Raw genomic sequence first — 19813 nt, 5'->3', positions numbered from 1 at the left:
ACCTGTAACAAATAGATGGTCAGTGGGTGCAAGTTTTCTCCTGGCACCCATTAAAGAGAAAACTATTTTTGGATGGTTGAGAGCCTGTTTTTGCCTCTAAGCGTACAAGGATGGGTTATCAATAACACAAGCAAAAATGAGACTGTACGGTATCAGTGAACAATGCAGTGAAGTGCTGGTATGTTTTCAGTGGCTAAATTTCCACTATCCCAAGAAGCCCAATTGCTTGGATTTTAATATCTCAGTCAATAAAACCAGTCTGTTGTTTGTTTTTCCAGAAGTGATGGTTGATTGCAGTGAATCCTCAGTAATCTGCTTTTCCATGATTTCTTAAGGTCTGCTAACTTAGATCGATTAATTTAAAAATTTCTCATATCAACTTGCACGTTTGCAAAGCTTAAAAAACCTCCACTGCTAAATGTCACCTTTTCCTGAAAATAACCAAGAATCCAAGTTTCTGCAAGTCCTACCAGCTAGGAACTTGCTGCCATTGCCATATTGACCACCAACTAGATGCCTGCTAGTAAAAATAGAGACTGCCAGCACTTTTTGCTCCTGAATTTTTAACTAGCAGCACTGGAAATTGAGTGTGAAAGTCGTCTTGCTTATTCAGATATTTAGTGTTCAACAACTGTAGAGAAGTGGTGCATGCTTTTCCAGGCAGTTCTTCTTAGGAATTGATTGGTTTGGCAGAGGAACAGGTAGAAAAGACCATGTCGGCTAAATTTACGTTAAGGAAATTTGTTATGGTAATCTTATTTTTATTAAGGGTTTGGTACAATTCACCAGTTATATGATAGAATATTGAATGGCCACTATATGTTGGTTTAGGTTGAGCGTTAAATAATCGGATAAATATATCTTATATATAAAAGATTAGTTGATTGAGTAATTGCTGATAAGAATTTGTGTAGATTATTTTTCTTTTTAAATTCCATATGTTGAAATTTGCCAAGGTAATCGACTGAAACTTTCTTTTCTCTAGATAAAATTGTAAGGAAAGCTGGCAGTCTGACAAATGCTTATGTTTATGAAGTGGGCCCTGGGCCTGGGGGAATCACAAGATCCATTCTCAATGCCGGTGTTGCTGAACTGCTGGTGGTTGAAAAGGATAGTCGATTTATTCCTGGATTACAGGTGAGATACTTGGTGTCTCTTTTAGGAGGCAAAAACTCGATATAAATCTTCAAACAGTGCTTCTTAAACCCAAGGGTATCCAAGGATTCTGTAGTTTGCTCCTCAAACTGCAGCTCTCCAGGCTTCGTTCCAGAGATTCTGATTCCATAGTCTGGAGTGGTATAGGAATCTGCATTTCTAGCCAGCATGCCCACATGAACTCTTGGCCACAGCTTGAATAAACCTGCTTTATGCATTGATACTAAACAAACTTCCTTGTGTGACCTTTTTTTTTTATCTACTAATAGCTGTGCATGTCATGGCCCATTCTTTCAAAAATAAGTAAAACCAAGTAATGCCAATACTGACTTCTGAGAACCTCATTTAAATTCAGAAAATCATGTCTACAAGCAAAAGATGAAGACATATGCCTCATTGAGAGAGACTAATTGTTAAGCTTAGGCATTTGTATAAGGATTTTTTAAGTGAAGAAATTAAGTTGTACCATTGTACATGTAGAGTTAAGATGAGGTTTAAATGAAATGATACATGCATCTAAAACAGTAGGTGATGTCATATGGGAAATATTTGAAGGAATTGGGTGTGTTTCAACAGGAGAAGAGAAGCCTTGAGTGAGGGGATTGACAGCTGCTGGTGGGGAGGATCAGCTTGCTTTGGTCTTCTCTAGACGAGAACTAAAACAAATAGGTAAGAATTGAGGGAGGCAGATGTGGATTTAAAATGAGGAGGGACTTACATTTTTGGAACAGTGGCAAACAGTGGAACAGATTATATCAGGGATCTTGTAAAGGGAATTCTTCATGGGGGGCACTTAATGCACTTAAAAGGGCCTTTGATTCCTCTGCAATTCTGAAACTTTAAAAGAGCCCTTAGCCTTTAGTTCATATGAGTAGCAATTTATTAGGCGAGTCCAGCAGAATAATAAAATTATCTACATTGTTACTTTCATACAAGAGGACAGATTGGTTTAAAATTAGGACATTCTGATACTTTTGTATGTATTAATGGATAAATGTTTAATTTATGCCAGAACAGTTAGAAAAAATTTGTTTGAAAATCTAGGGCTTTGTGTTCATGCCTCTGAATTTTTTTAGAAACCTAGTGATTTTTTTCTCATTATTTTGCTATTTCTAGGTTTTATGCTTTAAACAATTAGGTATTTAGTTTCATCTAATTTTGCCAGCCTTTATTGATAGAATTGGTTTCAGATTTATAACTTTATTTGAGGAAAGAGCGGTGTATCAGTGGGAGGTGGAAGTGAATAATATTGTTATTTTTGGTGAGAGCATAAGGTGATAAAAAGAAACTGAATAACACTACGTAATTCCCTGCAGGTTTATTTATCTAACCCTTTTGTGGGCATAGAGAAGAAGACTCATCTGACTTTTTTCCCCTTAAAGGGACATCTTAACCCTAAATCTCACCCTCTCTTATGTGTAATTCTTTCATTAGGCAGGGAGGTGAATCACATTTCTCATCGCCAGCTTAATTTATATATTCTCCTCTCTGATCTCAACTAAAGATCTTTGAAGACAGACTAAACCACAACTGTACTCTTCTCACCTGCCCCCACCACCGCCTACGCAAGTTCCTGCACTCCTAACCTCTGCCTTGTTTTATTTGTCTCATGAGATTTCTTATCGTCTGACACACTATATGTTCTTCTTTGTTGTCAGTCTCACGCCGTGGAATGTAAGCGCCATGAGGGTAGAGATTTTTGTTCAGTTTGTTCCCTGACATGTAAGGGTGCCTGGCACATAGCAGGTGTTCAGTGATGTCTCATGTGGGAGATAAAAAGGTTGTCTGTCTTTGTAGGGATCTATCTAATAAGCTGATTAAATGTGTTATTTAATGGTGAAAGTGAATAATTGTGTAGCATTGATTATCAAAAGAGTTTTGTGCTTTTTTTTCCCTAACCATGAAGGTTGATTTCAAGGTAAATTACTGTGCAAGAAATGTGTTTGACTTCTTTTTTGTTTCTGTAGAAGAGGCAAAATTAATTTTTAGTGTCTTATATGCATGAAAGGAATTTACGTTAAAAAAAATGTTGGGTACTAAAATATCAAATAGACTTCTTTTTCCTGTAAAGAATGTTTCAATATGTAAAACCACTTTCTTTTAGAGGTACTAAATTAATCATAAAACTCAGTGAAGGCAGAAGGAGAGTGATCTATTTTAAGGATTCCATTTTAGTGATACCTAAGCTAATAGAATTACTTTTTAAAGAAATTATAATAATTTATAAAATGTCTGCTAGCTGAAAGTATGTCATTTGTAGCTTAATTCAATTCTTAAAATATTATCACGAGGCAGCCTGAGGGAAAGAACATAGTGATAACATAGGTTTCACTATCAGCATGTTGGAATGTAAGAAAACATGTCTAATACGTGGAAGCATTATAGTATGAGTTTGTAGCGAAGAACAGACTGTTAACATCAAATGGCTTGTGTTTGATTTCAGGCTGTACCGTTTACTATTTATATGACTTTGGGCAGGTAACTATCTCTCTGTGCCTTGGTTTGCTCATAGGATTGTTATGGATTAAATGAATGCCTTATCTTAGTGGGCACTCAGTACGATTTTTGATATAAGGAATCAATTAAATTATCATCCCCATGCCTTGGGCACTTTTGGTAATTAAGGATTGTTCATGAGACTGCTAATCTGGAAAGAGGTATAGGAAAAAAGTAATGTTACTCCTTTGGAGCGCTAGAAAATCCCCAGTGCTGTGGAAACATTGGGACTTTCTCCAACTCATCAAACTAGTATTGGGCATGTGGAGCTTCTTTCTCTCTTATTGTGTTGCATTTTCTTGTGATTGTGCATAAAACTTAGTTTTTATCATGTACAGTTTATCAATTTTTTTTAATTTGATGCTTTTTACACCTTAGTTTTAAAATAATTGGCCAAAACTAAGAATTTCTCCTACATTTTCTTCTGGATGTTTTATCTGGATGTGGAATCTAAAAACAACAACAGCAACAACAAAACAAAAGTGAACTCGTAGATGCAGAGAACAGATTGGTGACTGCCAGAGGCTGGGGGTTGGGCTTGGGTGAACTGGGTGAAGTTAGTCAAAAGGTACAAACTTCCAGTTATAAAATAAGTCCTGGGGATGTAATGTAGAGCATGCTGACTACAGTTAATACTGTACTGTATGTGTTAAAGTTGCTAAGAGGGTGAATCTTAGAAGTGCTCATCACAAGAAGAAAAATTTGTGTGTGGTGATAGTTTCACAGTGTACACATGTATCTAATCATTATGCTGTGCCCCGGAAACTAACATAATGTTATATGTTAATTGTATCTCAGTTTTTTAAAAAGTTGAATGCTAATTGAGTTGAAAGCTTATTTCCTGAATAATGTACAAATTCTTAGAATCATAAGCAACATAAGATCCAGTGGTTTTCAAAGTTCAGTTGACCCTAGAACAACACGGATTTGAACTGCAGTGGTCCACTTATACACAGATTTTTTTTCAGTAAATACATGCAGTACTACACTATGCGAGGTTAGTTGAATCCGAGGTTGAACAGGTACAGAGGGCTGATTATGGGACTTGAGTATCTGTGAATTTAGGTATTCTCGGCAGGTCCTAGAACCAGTCCCCTGCAGGTACCAAGGGATGATTGTAAATGGGAAGGAGAAAAATAAAATCCCTCTCCAATTTTCCAAGTGTTGATTAAGTAGAGACCTTGATTTGGTAGTTAGAGTGCCTCCTCATTGGTTTGCTCCAGGTGAGCCCAATTATAAACTCTGCCAGAACTTGCCCTCCTCTTGTTCTGAACATTCCATGACAAAACAGAAATGACAGTGAAAGGCAGAAGTCTCACTTTGATCTTCTTTTTGCACAATGAGAGGAACATGAACCTTGAAAATCTACAAATCTACAGTTTGGAGTAAAATATTACAATAAATCCCTATGAATCACTATGTAATATTAGTTCCTTACAATGAGCAGAAAAATTATGAAGATATCGCTAAAATACTTTCAGTAAGGAAACTTGTTTAGACACTAATCTTAGCGAGATCATTCTAACTCTAAATTCTCAAAATGGAGTTAATATAATTTGCTTCCACCTTACCCCATATAAGTGCATGAAATTTTAGCACTTAAATTTAATGCATGTTTCAGAGTCACAGTACTTTGAGAAATTTTTTTTTAAAAAGCCAAAACCCAAACTAAGAATTTCTCCTGTCTTCTAGAAGTTTCGTAGTTTTAACTTTTACATGTAGACCTATGACACATTTTGAGTTAACTTTTGTATATATTGTGATGTAAGGGTAAAGTGGGTTTTTTTGCACCATTTGTTGAGAATATTATCTTTTCCTCATTGAGTTGCCTTGTTACTGTTGTCAAAAATCAATTAGTTTTATGTGTGTTGGTCCATATCTGGACTTCCAATTCTGTTTTATTGATCTATAGGTCTGTCTTTTCACCAGTACCAATCTGTGTTGATTACTGTAGCTTTATAGTAAGACTTGAGAGCAGGTCATGTAAGTCTTCCAACCTTGTTCTTCTTTTTCAAAATTGTTTTTGCTATTCTAGATCCTTTGCATTTCCAAATAGTTTTAAAATCATGTTGGCAATTTCCACTTAAAAAAAAAAAGCCTCATGTGATTGCGATTGGATTAAAACTGTAGATCACTTTAGGGAGAACTGGAATCTTAATAGTATCGTCTTCTGATCCATGAACGTGATATATTGCTCCATTTATTAGGTTTTCTCTAATTTCTCATGGCCATGTTTTATAGTTCTTAGTAGACAAGTCTTGCACACCTTTTGTCATATTTACCCTTAACTATTTCATATTCTTTGATACTATTGTACGTGGTATTGGTTTTTAATTTTAACTCAAAGTTGTTTGTTGCTACTATGTAGAAATACCATTTATTTTTAGATATTGACTTTGTATCCTACAACTTTGCTATACTCACTTATTAGTAGCTGTTTTGTAGGTTTCCTTAGTATTGTCTGCATATATTAATATTTCATCTGCAAATAAAGACAGTTTCACCTCCTCCATTCCAATCTATTTGTCACTATTTTTCTTCATCTTGCACCAAGACCTACAGTACAGTGTTTAACAGAAGTGGTAGGAGTAAACATCCTTGTCTTTCTCGGGTCTTAGGGGAAAAGCATTCAGACTCTTAACCATTGAGTACGATGTTAGTTGTAGGTTTTTCCTGGATCTCCTTTTTCCGGCTGAAGAAGGTCCCTTCTGTTCCTAGTTTGCTGAGAAGTTTTTTGTTTGTTTTAAATAATGAATGGATGGGAGGGAGGGAGACACAAGAGGGAAGAGATATGGGAACATATGTATATGTATAGCTGATTCACTTTGTTATAAAGCAGAAACTAGCACACCATTGTAGGGCAGTTATACTCCAATAAAGATGTAAAAAAAATAATAAAAATAATGAATGGATATTGGATTTGCAAGAATACTTTTTCTGAGTTTTTGAGATAATCGTATGGTTTTCTTTTTTAATTAATATAGCAAATTATATTGATTTTTCTAATGGTAAAGAAACCATCTGTAGAATCTGTAATGATGTCACCTCTCTCATTCTTGATGTTGGTAATTGGCATATCTCTCTTTACTGATCAATCTGGCTACAGAGTAGTCAACTTTATTGATCTTAAACAAAAACAGCTTTGGAATCACTGATTTTTCTCTATTGTTTTCTTATTTCATAGATTTCTGCTCTGAAATTTTTGTTCCTCTTGCTTTGGGTTTAATTTGTTCTTCCTATAGTTTAAGGTGGAAACTGGAGTCATTGATTTGAAGCCTTTCATATTTTCTTATAGGTGTTAGTACAATAAATTTCCCTCTCAGTACACCTTTAGGAGAATCCCACAAATTTTTTGATATGTTGTTTTCATTTTCATTGCATTCAGAATACTTTCTAATTTCCTTTTTCTTTTTAGATATTAAAGAAAGACTTTAGCTCAAATTTCCCTTATAGTTTCTTATTTGACTTGTGGATTATTTAGAAGTGTATCATTTAGTTTTCAAATTTGGGGGCTTTTCAGATCTCTTTCTGTTATTAATTTCTAGTTTAATTCCATTGTAATCAGAGAACATACTTTGCATAGGTTGAATCATTTTTTATTAATTCAGACTTGTTTATGGCATATGGAATATGATCTGTCTTGGTAAACATTTCTTGAAAAGAATATGCATTCTGCTGTTGTTGGATGCAGCATAAATTTCAATTAGGTCAGTTGGCATTACTCAAGTCTTCTATCTCCTTAGTGATTTTCTGTCTACTTGTTCAATCATTTATTGAGAGAAAGGTGTTGAAATCTTGTACTCTAATTGCAGATTTGTCTGTCTCTCCTTGCAGTCCTATCAGTTTTTGTTTCAACTATTTTTAAACACCGTTTTTAGGTGCATAAACATTTAGGATTGTTATATCTTTGTTATGGATTGGCTTCTTTATCATTTTGAAATGAACTTCCTGATCCCTGGTGATATTCTTTCCTCTGAAATCTACATTGTCTGATATTAATATAGCCATTCCATCTTTCTTTTGATTAGTGTTAGAATGGTATATCTTTTCCATCCTTTTTACCTATTTCTGTTTTTATATTTTAAGTGTGTTTCTCATAGGCAAGTGTGTAGTGGGTCTTGCATTTTTCCCACCACTCTGGCCATCTCTGCCTTATGTATTAGTTTTCTATTGCTGCTGTAACAAATTACCACAAATTCAGTAGCTTAAAATGACTTTTCTCTTACAGTTCTGGGGGTCAGAAGTCTAAAAGCAGGGTCAGCAGGGCTGTATTCTGCTGGAGGCTTCAGGGGAGAATGTTTCCTTGCCTTTTTCAGCTTCTAGAGGCCACCTGCCATCATTAGCTCCTGTACCTCTTCTACATCTCTACTATTGCCTCTGATCCTCCTGCCTCTCATCACCTTTGTGATTACATTGGGCCCACTTGGATAATTTAGGCTTATTTCCCCATCTCAAGATCTTTTTTTTTTCTTTTTTTTTTTTTTTGCGGTACGCGGGCCTCTCACTGCTGTGGCCTCTCCCGCCGCGGAGCACAGGCTCTGGACGCGCAGGCTCAGCGGCCACGGCTCACGGGCCCAGCCGCTCCACGGCATGTGGGATCTTCCCGGACCGGGGCACGAACCTGTGTCCCCCGCATCGGCAGGCGGACTCTCAACCACTGCGCCACCAGGGAAGCCCCCCATCGCAAGATCTTTAATCACATCAGCCAAGTTCCTGTTACCATGTAACATAACCTAGTCACAGGTTCCAGGGATTAGGATGTGGATCTTTGTGGGGCCAGTAGTCAGTCTACTGCAGTTGATTATCTATAGCTCTGTATTTTATTATTTGAGTGGCTTATTGAAGGTGTATAGTATACGTCTGTCTTTAACGTATCCCAGTCTGTCTTCAAGTAATTACGTATACCGCTTCGTGGATAGCATACAGATCTTACAATAGTATACTTGCATCTCCTCCTGCCAGGCCTTTGTGCTGTTGTTGCCGTATTTCTCCATATGTTATAAAGTTCACAATACAATGTTATTTTTTGTTTTAAAAGTCAACTCTATATTAAAGACACTTAAATGATAAGCAAACATTCTTACCTAGTTACCCCTGTGGTTACTATTTTGAGTACTCTTCTTCCATATTTCTATTTAGTATCATTTCCTTTCTACCTGAAAAACTTTCTTTAGCATTTCTTGTAGTGTGGATCTCCTGGTAATAAATCCTTTTTAGTATGTCTGAAAAAGTGTTTTATTTTGCCTTTGTGTTTAAAAAACATAGTGTCAGGTTTTTGGGTTTTTTCAGTGCTCTTAAGATGTTGCTCTGCTATTTTCTTATTTGTGTTGTTTCTGACAAGAAATCTGTCATTCTTATCTTTGCTTCTGTCTTTTTTCTCTGGCCGTTTTTAAGATTTTTTTCTTTATCACTGGTTTTGAGCATTTTCATCATGATGTACCTGGTATCATTTTCTTCGTGTTTCTTGCCTGTGGGGCAGTGAGGGCTTCTTGGATCTGCAGGTTTTCCTGAACTTCCTGTTGTCCAGTGTCTGAATATTATTGCCTCAACTATTTTGTCCGTTTCTCGTTTAAGGCAAAAGAATGTATCTGGTCTCCTATATTTCATCTTGACCAGAGTAAGAAGCTCTAGGAGTCTTCCTAACCGTTATGTGTTTATTTCATGGAATTTTGGAGATTGTAAGGCATTGATTATTGTTAGTATTACCTCTGGGATTTTTATAGTAGGTAAATAGAGTGATTTATTTTTTACTTGATAGGCAAAGTAGAGAGTTCATGGCATTGAGAATCAAATAGGCTGATGTTCAAATATCATATATGTCACTTACTAGCTTTGTGACCCTGAGCTTGCCTTTGAATCTTTTTTAGCTTCAGCTTTCTCATCTGCAGCATGGGAATGATAGTTATCTTTTGTGGTTATAACAAGGATAGATAGAAATTTATGTAAAGAGCCTGGCCTATTGCCAGTTGTCAATAAATGGTTGCTATTATAATTATTCTCCTTCCCTGTCGTCTTGTAAAGGGACATATAAAGTAATCTAGTCATCCTGACAAAAGGAGCTGTTTTTAATCAGAGGTAGTAGAATTTTGAAATTCTTTCATTGCTAGCAAATTTTAAATAAGGAGGACTTTCTGTTGTGATAATTACATACTTTACACATGTAAGTTACTTGATATAGATATAACCGTAGTTAATCATAACATAGACAACACTCAACCAATTAGCAAAAGGTGACTTACAGCCAAAGTGATTTCCTAGTCCACTGTAAGTCGTAAGTACAGAGATCATTGCTAGAAGCAGACCCACTGACAAGAGCAAGAAGTAACAGTTATTACTGTGGCAGAAAAGCTATAAAAAGCAAATATAAAACTGAAAGAAAAGGGCTTCCCTGGTAACACAGTGGTTGAGAGTCCGCCTGCCGATGCAGGGGACACGGGTTCGTGCTCTGGTCCGGGAAGATCCCACATGCAGTGGAGCGGCTGAGCCCGTGAGCCATGGCCGCTGAGCCTGCGTGTCTGGAGCCTGTGCTCCACAACGGGAGAGGCCACAACAGTGAGAGGCCCGTGTACCGCAAAAAAAAAAAAAAAAAAAAAAAGCTGGAAAACACAGCACTAAGGGATCATAACCATTGAGGCCATTGCTCTACAGGCAACAGTGACCCAAGTCATCAAGAAAAGGGTGAAATTGGGTGCATTGTTCTTGGGTTAGGAAGAGAATTGTGCAATACAGTTTAGAAAGATTTCCATCTGTATGTTTCTGTTTAAGAAATGTTAACACCTAAAGGAGTTACATTGGTTGAGTAGAAAATTTATTAAACATCTAATTCCTTGATGAGTCTAAGTGAGTTTCTACTGTACATGTTCTGGGCCTGTTTAAAAAGCAAAGCAGGCTGACTTTTTGAAATCATGCTGTAATCTTCACCCTTAGAAAAGTCATTTTTAACATTATCTTAAATTCCTTTTGAATAATAGCATTAGTCTTTTCTGTGTGTTCTATATAATTAAAAAACTTTTTTTAACCTATTGGTTTCATACTGTAGATTCATTATCATATAGTTTGCCTAACAGTTTTGTCCAGCCCTTATTTCAACGGTGTTTGGGTTCCTACTTTGTGGCAAGTTAGAAAGAAGGTAATATCACTGGGCTGGGTAATTAATCTTTAGCCCACTGTACAGCATTGGCCGCCAGGAGCCCCTCACCATGAGAAGGTGGCATAAAACATACAAAATGGCTATTTGATAGTTTTTCTCAAGGAATTGGTAATTGGGCATAAGTACCTTATAATTGGGTATAAGTTCTTTCCTCATCAAATTAGATCACCAGCAAACTATCTAGTTAGACCATAGCTACTTGCCCCCCACAGAAAGCATTCACTAAGACCTTGACTTGTTAGAGGAGAGAGATTTTTCGGTGACCATGTGAAGAATACTTTTGCATTTGTTTTCTCACTTTTATTAAAGGCATTCTCTGTTTGTTCCTTGTACCCTTTACAAAACTTAATACCAGAAAAACACTTGATCTCTTGGAAACTGGGTATAATTACTTCCAATACTGAGTGAAAATGGTATAATTCAGTATGTCAGCTGTGAGATCTAACATCTCCAGGATTGTTACGATGTAAAGCTCTCACGATTTACATACATGTTTCCCCTATCGTGGTTTGGCTTTCTTTCTTCTTTTACAGCCTTATTTAATGAATATTTTTTACTCAAAGCTTACTCATGCCTCATTTTGGAAGAATATAGGATTGGAAACTAAAATAAAAATGATAGAATGATTTGAGTGTCTGTATAAATACCCATTTGGCTGTAATCAAGTGTGTGCATTCATAGTCAGCTGTGCCTTTGAGCACATGATGAGGCAACACCTCCAGTGTTTTGAAGTGTTATTCTTGAAGGGGTGTAATAGTGATCTTTCCCACCCCTTCGTCATTCCCCAAATATCATTATGATAATGAAAACATTTTCCTCTATTAGTGGTTAGTTAGAAGGTCTTTCTATGTCATTGCTGAATATCATCAGGTGTTGAAATGGCTGCTGTCTGTAATCATACTGTCATTTCAGTTTGTATAGCATTTTTTTTTTTTTGCCTCCATAATTGCTTCAGGGCCTTCCCATAAAACTGAACACCAGCATTCATTCCTTCTGCAGTGGGGGGTGGGAAAGGGGACGATTAAGCTACAGAGCGGTCCTGGAAAAGGCAGACCTTTTAGAGAACAGGACGACTTGCTGTTTCACTGATTGACACTTAAGCCTGAAGGGGAATCCAAAAAAAAAAAAAAGCGACTTTAAACTTAGGAAAGGAAGGTGAATGTGTATTATATCAGGTTTCTGGTATGCAGCTGTGTGTGTCAGTGTGGAAAAAATTAACATTTCAAACTTGGTTGCGTTATCAGAGCATGTAAATTAGTGCCAAAAAGCCAAATTTACATAGTTTTAATCTTAATTACTGATGACTTCATTACTTTCTATATATTGACATTGTGAAACATAAGCTTTTAGTTCTGCCTCTTGGTTTTTGGTATGCTTATTTGTTTTAATTATGTGAAGCATAATTATAGAAAAAAATTTTAAGTTCTTCATTGATGATAAATGCTAGCATTAAATACACAGTTTTTATACAGTAAGAACCTGTCCCATAGAGAGCTATCTCCTTTTTTATTTTTATGGTATATTGAGGTTATTATATTTTCTAAGATTAATTGTCTGGAACTCATCAGATTAAGTTTTAGCAAATCATGGTAACTTAAAATAATCCATAAGTACATTAATATCAGAGGTATGCAATTATTTTTGCTAAACTACCATGGCTAAATGTATCAAAGTAGATGATTCCCAGACTTAAAATGTTTAGCCTCTAATTAGTATATGCATTTCAGCTATGCATTTCTCACATTCTAATTGATTTATCAGTGAAATAAATCTTTGCAAGTTTCTGGACCCTACAAATTTTGGGAGCCCCAAATCTCACAGTCTAGTAGAGAAGTTTTCCAGCTTCACAGAAAACTGAATGCCATTTGAGCATTCACTTATTCATTCACTTATCAAATATATATGAAGCACTACTATGTACTATTGCAGCTGCAGGGGATATTAAGGTAGATAAGAAACAGGTGCCCTTAAGGGCCTATGTTGTTGCAGGGAAAAGAAACTTAAATATACATAACTGTAATACACAGTGTTCTAAAGAAGCATGTGCAAGGCACATTGTTGACCCAAAGGTGTAAGTGATCTACAACTGGGTGCCCTGGTCCATGTCTCCTCTCTGGCTTCTGTGGTGATGCTTTCGTCCTTCCTCAGTTGCCTGAGTTAGTGAAGAGGAGAGTTAGGAGAATTAGTTAGCTTTAATTGAGCTAGAGAAGAAGGTCCAAGGGATGCTCAGGGCAAAAGTTCCGTGAATTGGAGCCAAGGTTCTCTGAGCTCCCTGAGCTGAGATTTAATGTGGGAAGAGGGTTACGTCTTCCTTTTGTAACCTACTTTAGATGTTTGTTTTCATTGATTTTAGTCACTCCTGCATGTTGAGCTTTATAAGCTCAGGGATTGCATCTGTTTTCTTTTGTTGTTGTTTGTTTTTTAACTAAGGACTTCAAGAATCAAGTTTTGTGTTGGGTCCAGGGCACTTAACACAATGCAAATTTATAGATGGCTTAGCTGTAAGGCTCTTTTTAGGTGCCAGCACTTCAGTATTGTAAGAGCATTTCTTAAGATGTGATGCGAAGGTGGATGAGATGGAGGAAAAGAAAAAAAAAGCTAAAGGAAAGAGTACTTTTTTCCTTTATTTATTTTTCTTTTTTACTCAGAAAAACTGAAGGAAGAGGAAGGAAAGCAAATAGTGGAAGGTAGAAATAGGCTGGGAGGTAGCTTTTGTTAAAACATGCAGGGTGGGCTTCCCCGGTGGCACAGTGGTTGAGAGTCCGCCTACTGATGCAGGGGATGCGGGTTCGTGCCCCGGTCTGGGAGAGGCCACAACAGTGAGAGGCCCGTGTACCGCAAAAAACAAACAAACAAAAAACATGCAGGGTAATTCATTAGGTTGCAAGTGCCTGTGAATCAGAAGTACTTTAGGGGTAGTCTGGTCAGGGGGTGATTCAGACCCTGCCATGTACAGCATGGCGACGACACATGACTTTCTCCTTGTTTGACTCTAGTTGTCGATTAAGTTAAAGATCTTGGTTATATGTAGAATCCTTTGTATATACTTAGGCTACAAAGATTTAGTTGAATTAAGTCCATCTTTCCTATGATTTGCTCCTAATTAATTCTCAGTATTTCATTATAATGTCCTTAGTCTCTAATTTATCTTCTATCAATAATTTTTAATTGAAGTATAGTTGGCTTACAATGTTGTGTTAATTTCTGTTGTACGGCAAACTGATTTGGTTATACATATATATACATTCTTTTTTTATATTATTTTCCATTATGGTTTATCATAGGATATTGAATATAGTTCCCTGTGCTGTACAGTAGGACCTTGGTGTTTATCTATCCTACATATAATAGTTTGCATCTGCTAATCCCAAACTCCCACTCCCTCCATTCCCCACTCCCCCTTCCTCCCTTGGCAACCACCAGTCTGTTCTCTATGTCTGTGATTCTGTTTGTTTCAAGATAGGTTCATTTGTGTCATATTTTAGATTCTACATGTGTTATCATATGGTATTTTGTCTTTCTCTTTCTGACTTCACTTAGTATGATAATCTCTAGTTGCATCAGTGTTGCTGCAAATGGCATTATTTCATTCCTTTATATGGCTGAGTAATATTCCATTGTATATATGTACCACATCTTCTTTATCCATTCATCTGTCGATGGACATTTAGGTTGTTTCCATGTCTTGGCTATTGTGAATAGTGCCACTATGAACATTAGGGTGCATGTATCTTTTTGAATTATAGTTTTGTCTGAATATATGCTCAGGAGTGGGATTGCTGGATCATATGGTAATTCTATTTTTAGTTTTCTAAGGAACCTCCATACTGTTTTCCACAGTGACTGCACCAACTTACGTTCCCACCAACAGTGTAGGAGGGTTCCCTTTTCTCTACACCCTCTCCAGCATTTGTTATTTGTAGACTTTTTAATAATGGCCATTCTGACCGGTGTGAGGTGGTACCTCACTGCAGTTTTGATTTGCATTTCTCTAATGATTAGCAGTGTTGAACATCTTTTCATGTGCCTATTGGCCATCTGTATGTGTTCTTCAGAGAAATGTCTATTTAGGTCTTCTGCCCATTTTTTGATTGGGGTTTTTTGTTGTTGTTGAGTTGTATGAGCTGTTTGTATATTTTGGAAATTAAGCCCTTGTGGATCACATCGTTTGCAAATATTTTCTCCCATTCTGTAGGTTGTATTTTTGTTTTGTTTATGGTTTCCTCTGCTGTGCAAAAGCTTGTAAGTTTGATTAGGTCCCATTTGTTTATTTTTGGTTTTATTTCTGTTCCCTTGGGAGACTGCTTAGTCTGTAATTTAAAAAAACAGCTAAGAGTTGAGTTTTTGCTAAGTCTGTACAGAAATACAAGTCATTCTGAGGGTCAGAATTAAGATAATGTATTATTTGTGATGTTATAAGCTATTGTGATACTATTATCTGCCACTATCCCCAGTCATTCTTAATGTGTTGAAAGTCAAACACCACAGTTGCCTGTTGCAGTGGACACAGCATGCTATTAGTTCATTAATGATCATTCTTAGTCTGGCTTTTCAGATTTATTTAACGATGCACAGACTTGAAGAAAAAAAATTAGTTCTACTCTTCTCCAAAGTGTATGAGCTCATTTTATTGTCCTTTTTGTAAACTAGATGCTTTCTGATGCAGCACCTGGAAAATTGAGAATTGTCCATGGAGATGTCTTGACATTTAAGATAGAAAGGGCTTTTCCAGAAAGCCTCAAAAGACAGTGGGAGGATGGTAAGTGACTTTGGGTTGGTTTTCTTATTTTCTTTTGTAATTATTTAGATCACAAATATTTGTTATTTATTATACATTATAAATGTTTATTATATATTTATATTAAAAATTAAATGAATAGAATTAAATAGGTAATGCGCATTGCAATTTTTTTCTGCTTTTCCACTTTGTTCCAAAGTAAGATAAGGTAATTTGATTTTATAATTCTAATTTTTTTACCCGATATTTTTCAAATATTTTGGGTTCTGTTCAAATAAACTTTCCATTTTTATGATACCATATAAGGATGGAATGAACTATAAAGTGTTACATTTTCCAAGTGGTGAAAAAAGAAGTGTTTTAGTGAACCAAGCTGTACCCACACCTTTCTAACTTTATTTCCATTGTCTTTCACATTCAATGACTAACCAAGGTGCTCTTCATTCACAGACAGTGTTTACTGGGTACCTGCTATGTGCCAGCTCCTTGGAATACATAGATAAATGGGGTGTGTTTCTTGCCCGTTAAACCCCTCAGAACATCTGGAGGAGCGACTCTGGCATGCCCCCATGGCTGCCCCCCTTGTCTCTGGCCGCTGCACGCCAGGCTCCTTCAGAGACGCTAGCGCTGCCCGTCTCCCCCTTTCAACCCATTGTCCTCTTCTCGACACCAGCCTTCAGGTTTCTGCCTGCCCAGCCCATCACAGACACAGTGACAACCGACCTAACTGCCTGCTTCAAACCATCCCAAGTTCCCTGGCATTAATCTGACTGTTACTCTCTTCTAGACTATTTCTCTGCTCCTGTCTTCCCTGATACCAGGCCCTCCTATTCCTCCTTTTACATTGTTGGGAGCTTTCTCTAACTATTCTTTGCTGGTGTTATTTTTCCACCCACATCTTACATGTTGTTTCTGAGATGGCGGGGACGGGGTGGAATCTGCTGTTCTCATGCAGCAGGCTTGCCTGGATTACTCCTCCCCTGTGGTTTCACTTACCATGTATATACTGCACACACTTAATCTTCATGTCCAGCCTGTATCCCCTGCCTAAGTATCTGACAGCTTCATCTGGGTGCCCCATAGGAACTTTGACCTCATCATGTCCAAAGCAAATGATCTTTTCCCTCAAACCAGTTCTTTTTCATATTTTTCCTAAGCCAAAACCTGAAGACTTTGACTGACTGAATAGTAATTAGGTAGGATTTTTTTTCCTTGATAATTCAAAGCGGATTGTGAGAAAACACTGCTTCTGAAGAATAAATGGACTGGAAAATACTCAGCCATATCTTTTTTATATTTTTGTTTGATGCTGTTAATACCCAGTTTGATTTTACTCTTAGCTAAAATTGTATTCAGAATATATTGATGAAATAATCATTCCAAGTTTTTTTTCTCATGCCAACCAGATCCTCCAAATGTACATATTATTGGAAATCTGCCATTTAGTGTATCAACTCCACTGATTATCAAATGGCTTGAAAATGTTTCTCATAGAAACGGACCTTTTGCTTATGGCAGAACCCAAATGACTTTGACTTTTCAAAAGGAAGTGGCGGAGGTAAGTTTTAACTTTTTCTGGCTATTTTATCATGTGATCAAATTACCAAAGAAAACAAAAAGAATGTGATAATTTGGAGTTGAGAAAGGGAAGGGGGCTGCATGTCTTATTATTCAATAGATAGACTTTGATTCAGCTGATAAGCCTGCTAGGCATTCCCGTGGCTGGAGTGTTCCAAGTTTGTCTCTCTAGAAAATAAACCCTCAGGGCAGATGAGAGCAGTTTTTAAAGTGCAGAGGTTTAAGGAGGGAATCTGTAGACTATAAGCATTTTTTTAAAATTTCATTATGACATATAAATACAAAAGAGTATATAATATATATGCATGGCTTTGTGTATGTATGGCTTAATAAAAAGAACATATGAATCTCTACCACCCAAGTCAATAATTAAATTACAAACATCTTTGACACCCTCTTGTATACCTCATTCTGATTACATCTCCTGTCCTCCACATGCTACCAAGATAATCTATACCATGAGTTTGTGAATTATTATTCCCTGCATAGTTTATCACATAGATTCTTATCTGTAGAATTAATATACTTTAGTTTTGTCCATTTTTTGACTCTATACAGGTGGGTTCATAAAACGTGTATTCTCTGTATTCTTTTTATCCTGATCTGCTCATGTTCATAGCTGTAGTTTATTTGTACAGCTATTTACTACCCACTCTTTAACTATTTACTGTCAGATTTCTCTGTCCATTTTCTGTTTTGGGACCCTGCATTAGTTTCAGTGTTTCATTATCACAAACAAAACTGTCATGAACATTCCTATTTTGATGTCAACTGGTGCACATAGGCAAGATCTCTTTAGGGTATAAACCTGAAAGTGGCAATGCTGGATCATTCTGCAACTTTAAATTTACCACTCTTTTCTGCAGTGTCTAATCCGTTGTTAATTTTACTCAGTTTATTTTTCATTTCAGAAATTGTATTTTTATCTCTAAAAGTTTCATTTGAGTCTTATCATATCTTCCCTTTCTCTCATTATGTTCATGCTTTCCTTGGCATCCTTATGCATATGTATGATATTTGTAATAGCTATTTTAAGATCTTTGCCTACTAATTTCATTACCTCTGTCATTTCTGTACTGTTTTACCAGTTGACTTTGCCCACCCTCTTTGCTATGGGTCTTTGCAAGCCTGATAATTTTTGACAAGATACTGGATATTCTGAGGTTTTTGTTTTTTTAATGTTGGGGATGCTTCTGTCATCTAGTGGATAGAGGTTAGGGATGCTGATAAACATCCTTCAGTGCACAGGACAGTCCCCCACAGCAAAGAATTACTCAGCACTAACCAGCCCAAAATGTCAATAACGCCACAGTTGGAAAAACTTTGTTTTAGATTATTTGGCTATAAAATCCATCACAAAAATGTAGTACCCTTTTGTGTTTGTTAGAAACTCTAAGATGACATCCTCTTTTTCCTAAGGTCCTAGTCATCTCCTCCTCGTGACTCTTAATTCTCTTCTGTTGGTTTGAATTGAGGCCATGCTAATAGTTCTCCTTGTTTTCTCAACTTTGGGATTTGTCCTTGGTTTTTTTTTCTCAGCTGACATGATTATTATGGTATTTCTGTTCTTCAGTAACACAATAGAAATGCAAAGTGCTATGTACTCTGATTCTTTTGGGGGGAACGAGCAAAGGAACAGAGGCTGAAGAGGTGGGGTAACATCTTCAGTGACTCAGTGTCAGGTGTGCTTATTCATAATAGTGTTGCTTCCACTTAACCGTATGCAATTATTTTTCTTTAACAAAAAGTTGATTTTAGTTAAATTTTAGTATTAATATTGAGAAGAGTTTATAGTAAGTCTGTAATTAACGGAATGCTTTAGAAGTGTAGATGACACTGCTCCTCTGACCTTTGCAAGTGAAAGTTTCAATGGGAGGCTAAGCAGCATTCTCTTGTATAACTTCTGTTTGTTCTTGACACTGTCGTATTTGTAATTTTGTATTTAGCCACAGAAGGCACTTTTAAACATTTGCTTGGCTTGGCTTTGTGAGTTACAGAACAGAAATGAGCGTGTTCCTCCTAAGACTACAGGGTGTAAATTTAAGAATTCAGCTCACACATTACGAGTCGTGTAGACAGTTTAAAGTTACAGCTCATCATAAAATAGAATCAGACTGTGTAGCAATAAATGAGGCTTTAACAAATCTCATCTAACCTCATAGACGATGAAACTGAGGTTCCAAGTAGTTTAATGTCTTCCAAAGGTTGTGGAGCTAGTTACAGGGAAAGCTGAACTTCAACACAGGTCATATGTTTTCTGCTGAAGTCACGATGTTCACATTCTTTCTGTGACCCGACCTGTGGTCTTTTCTTTCTGGGTCCAGCATCAGCCTCTTCATCTCCTGCCATCTCCAGGGGACCCTGGCTGGTTAATGGTCACATCCCTGGCAGAGAGGGACTCACCTCTCCGTTAATTATCTAGTTCTCATCGTCCCTGGTGTTTGGCTGTGCAGCTTCTCAAGTATAAGCCTAATTTTTCTATTTGTACTTAAAATTATTTTAGATGAATAGGGAAATAAATAACACTGTCCTTGTGAATTCTTTGACCCGTTGTTTTTCTTATACTCAACCAGAATTTTTTAAAAGCTCAAGGGTTAAGAGTTTTTCTTTTTACTGAAAAATTACCTGGTTTGATTCCCTGGGCTTTTGCTTTACAAATCTATCCTGTGATGGAGTTTGAATTTTCATAGCTTTAC

General features: G+C 36.7%; 1 protein-coding gene across 1 annotated transcript in view; it reads left to right on the top strand.

The window, feature by feature from the left end:
• The window catches only part of TFB1M (transcription factor B1, mitochondrial), a gene marked incomplete at its 5' end in the record, with an annotated part of 72091 nt that overhangs the window by 1862 nt on the left and 50416 nt on the right, over nt 1–19813 (top strand). The window contains 3 exons of the mRNA XM_079716950.1: nt 986–1137; nt 15452–15560; nt 16946–17097. Coding sequence (XP_079573076.1) covers nt 986–1137; nt 15452–15560; nt 16946–17097 — 413 coding nt within the window. The remainder of the gene's footprint in view (nt 1–985; nt 1138–15451; nt 15561–16945; nt 17098–19813) is intronic.

This window comes from Hyperoodon ampullatus (genome assembly GCF_949752795.1).
Source record: "Hyperoodon ampullatus genome assembly, chromosome: 12".
Taxonomy (NCBI): domain Eukaryota; kingdom Metazoa; phylum Chordata; class Mammalia; order Artiodactyla; family Ziphiidae; genus Hyperoodon; species Hyperoodon ampullatus.
This window is presented reverse-complemented; position numbering and strand designations above follow the sequence as displayed.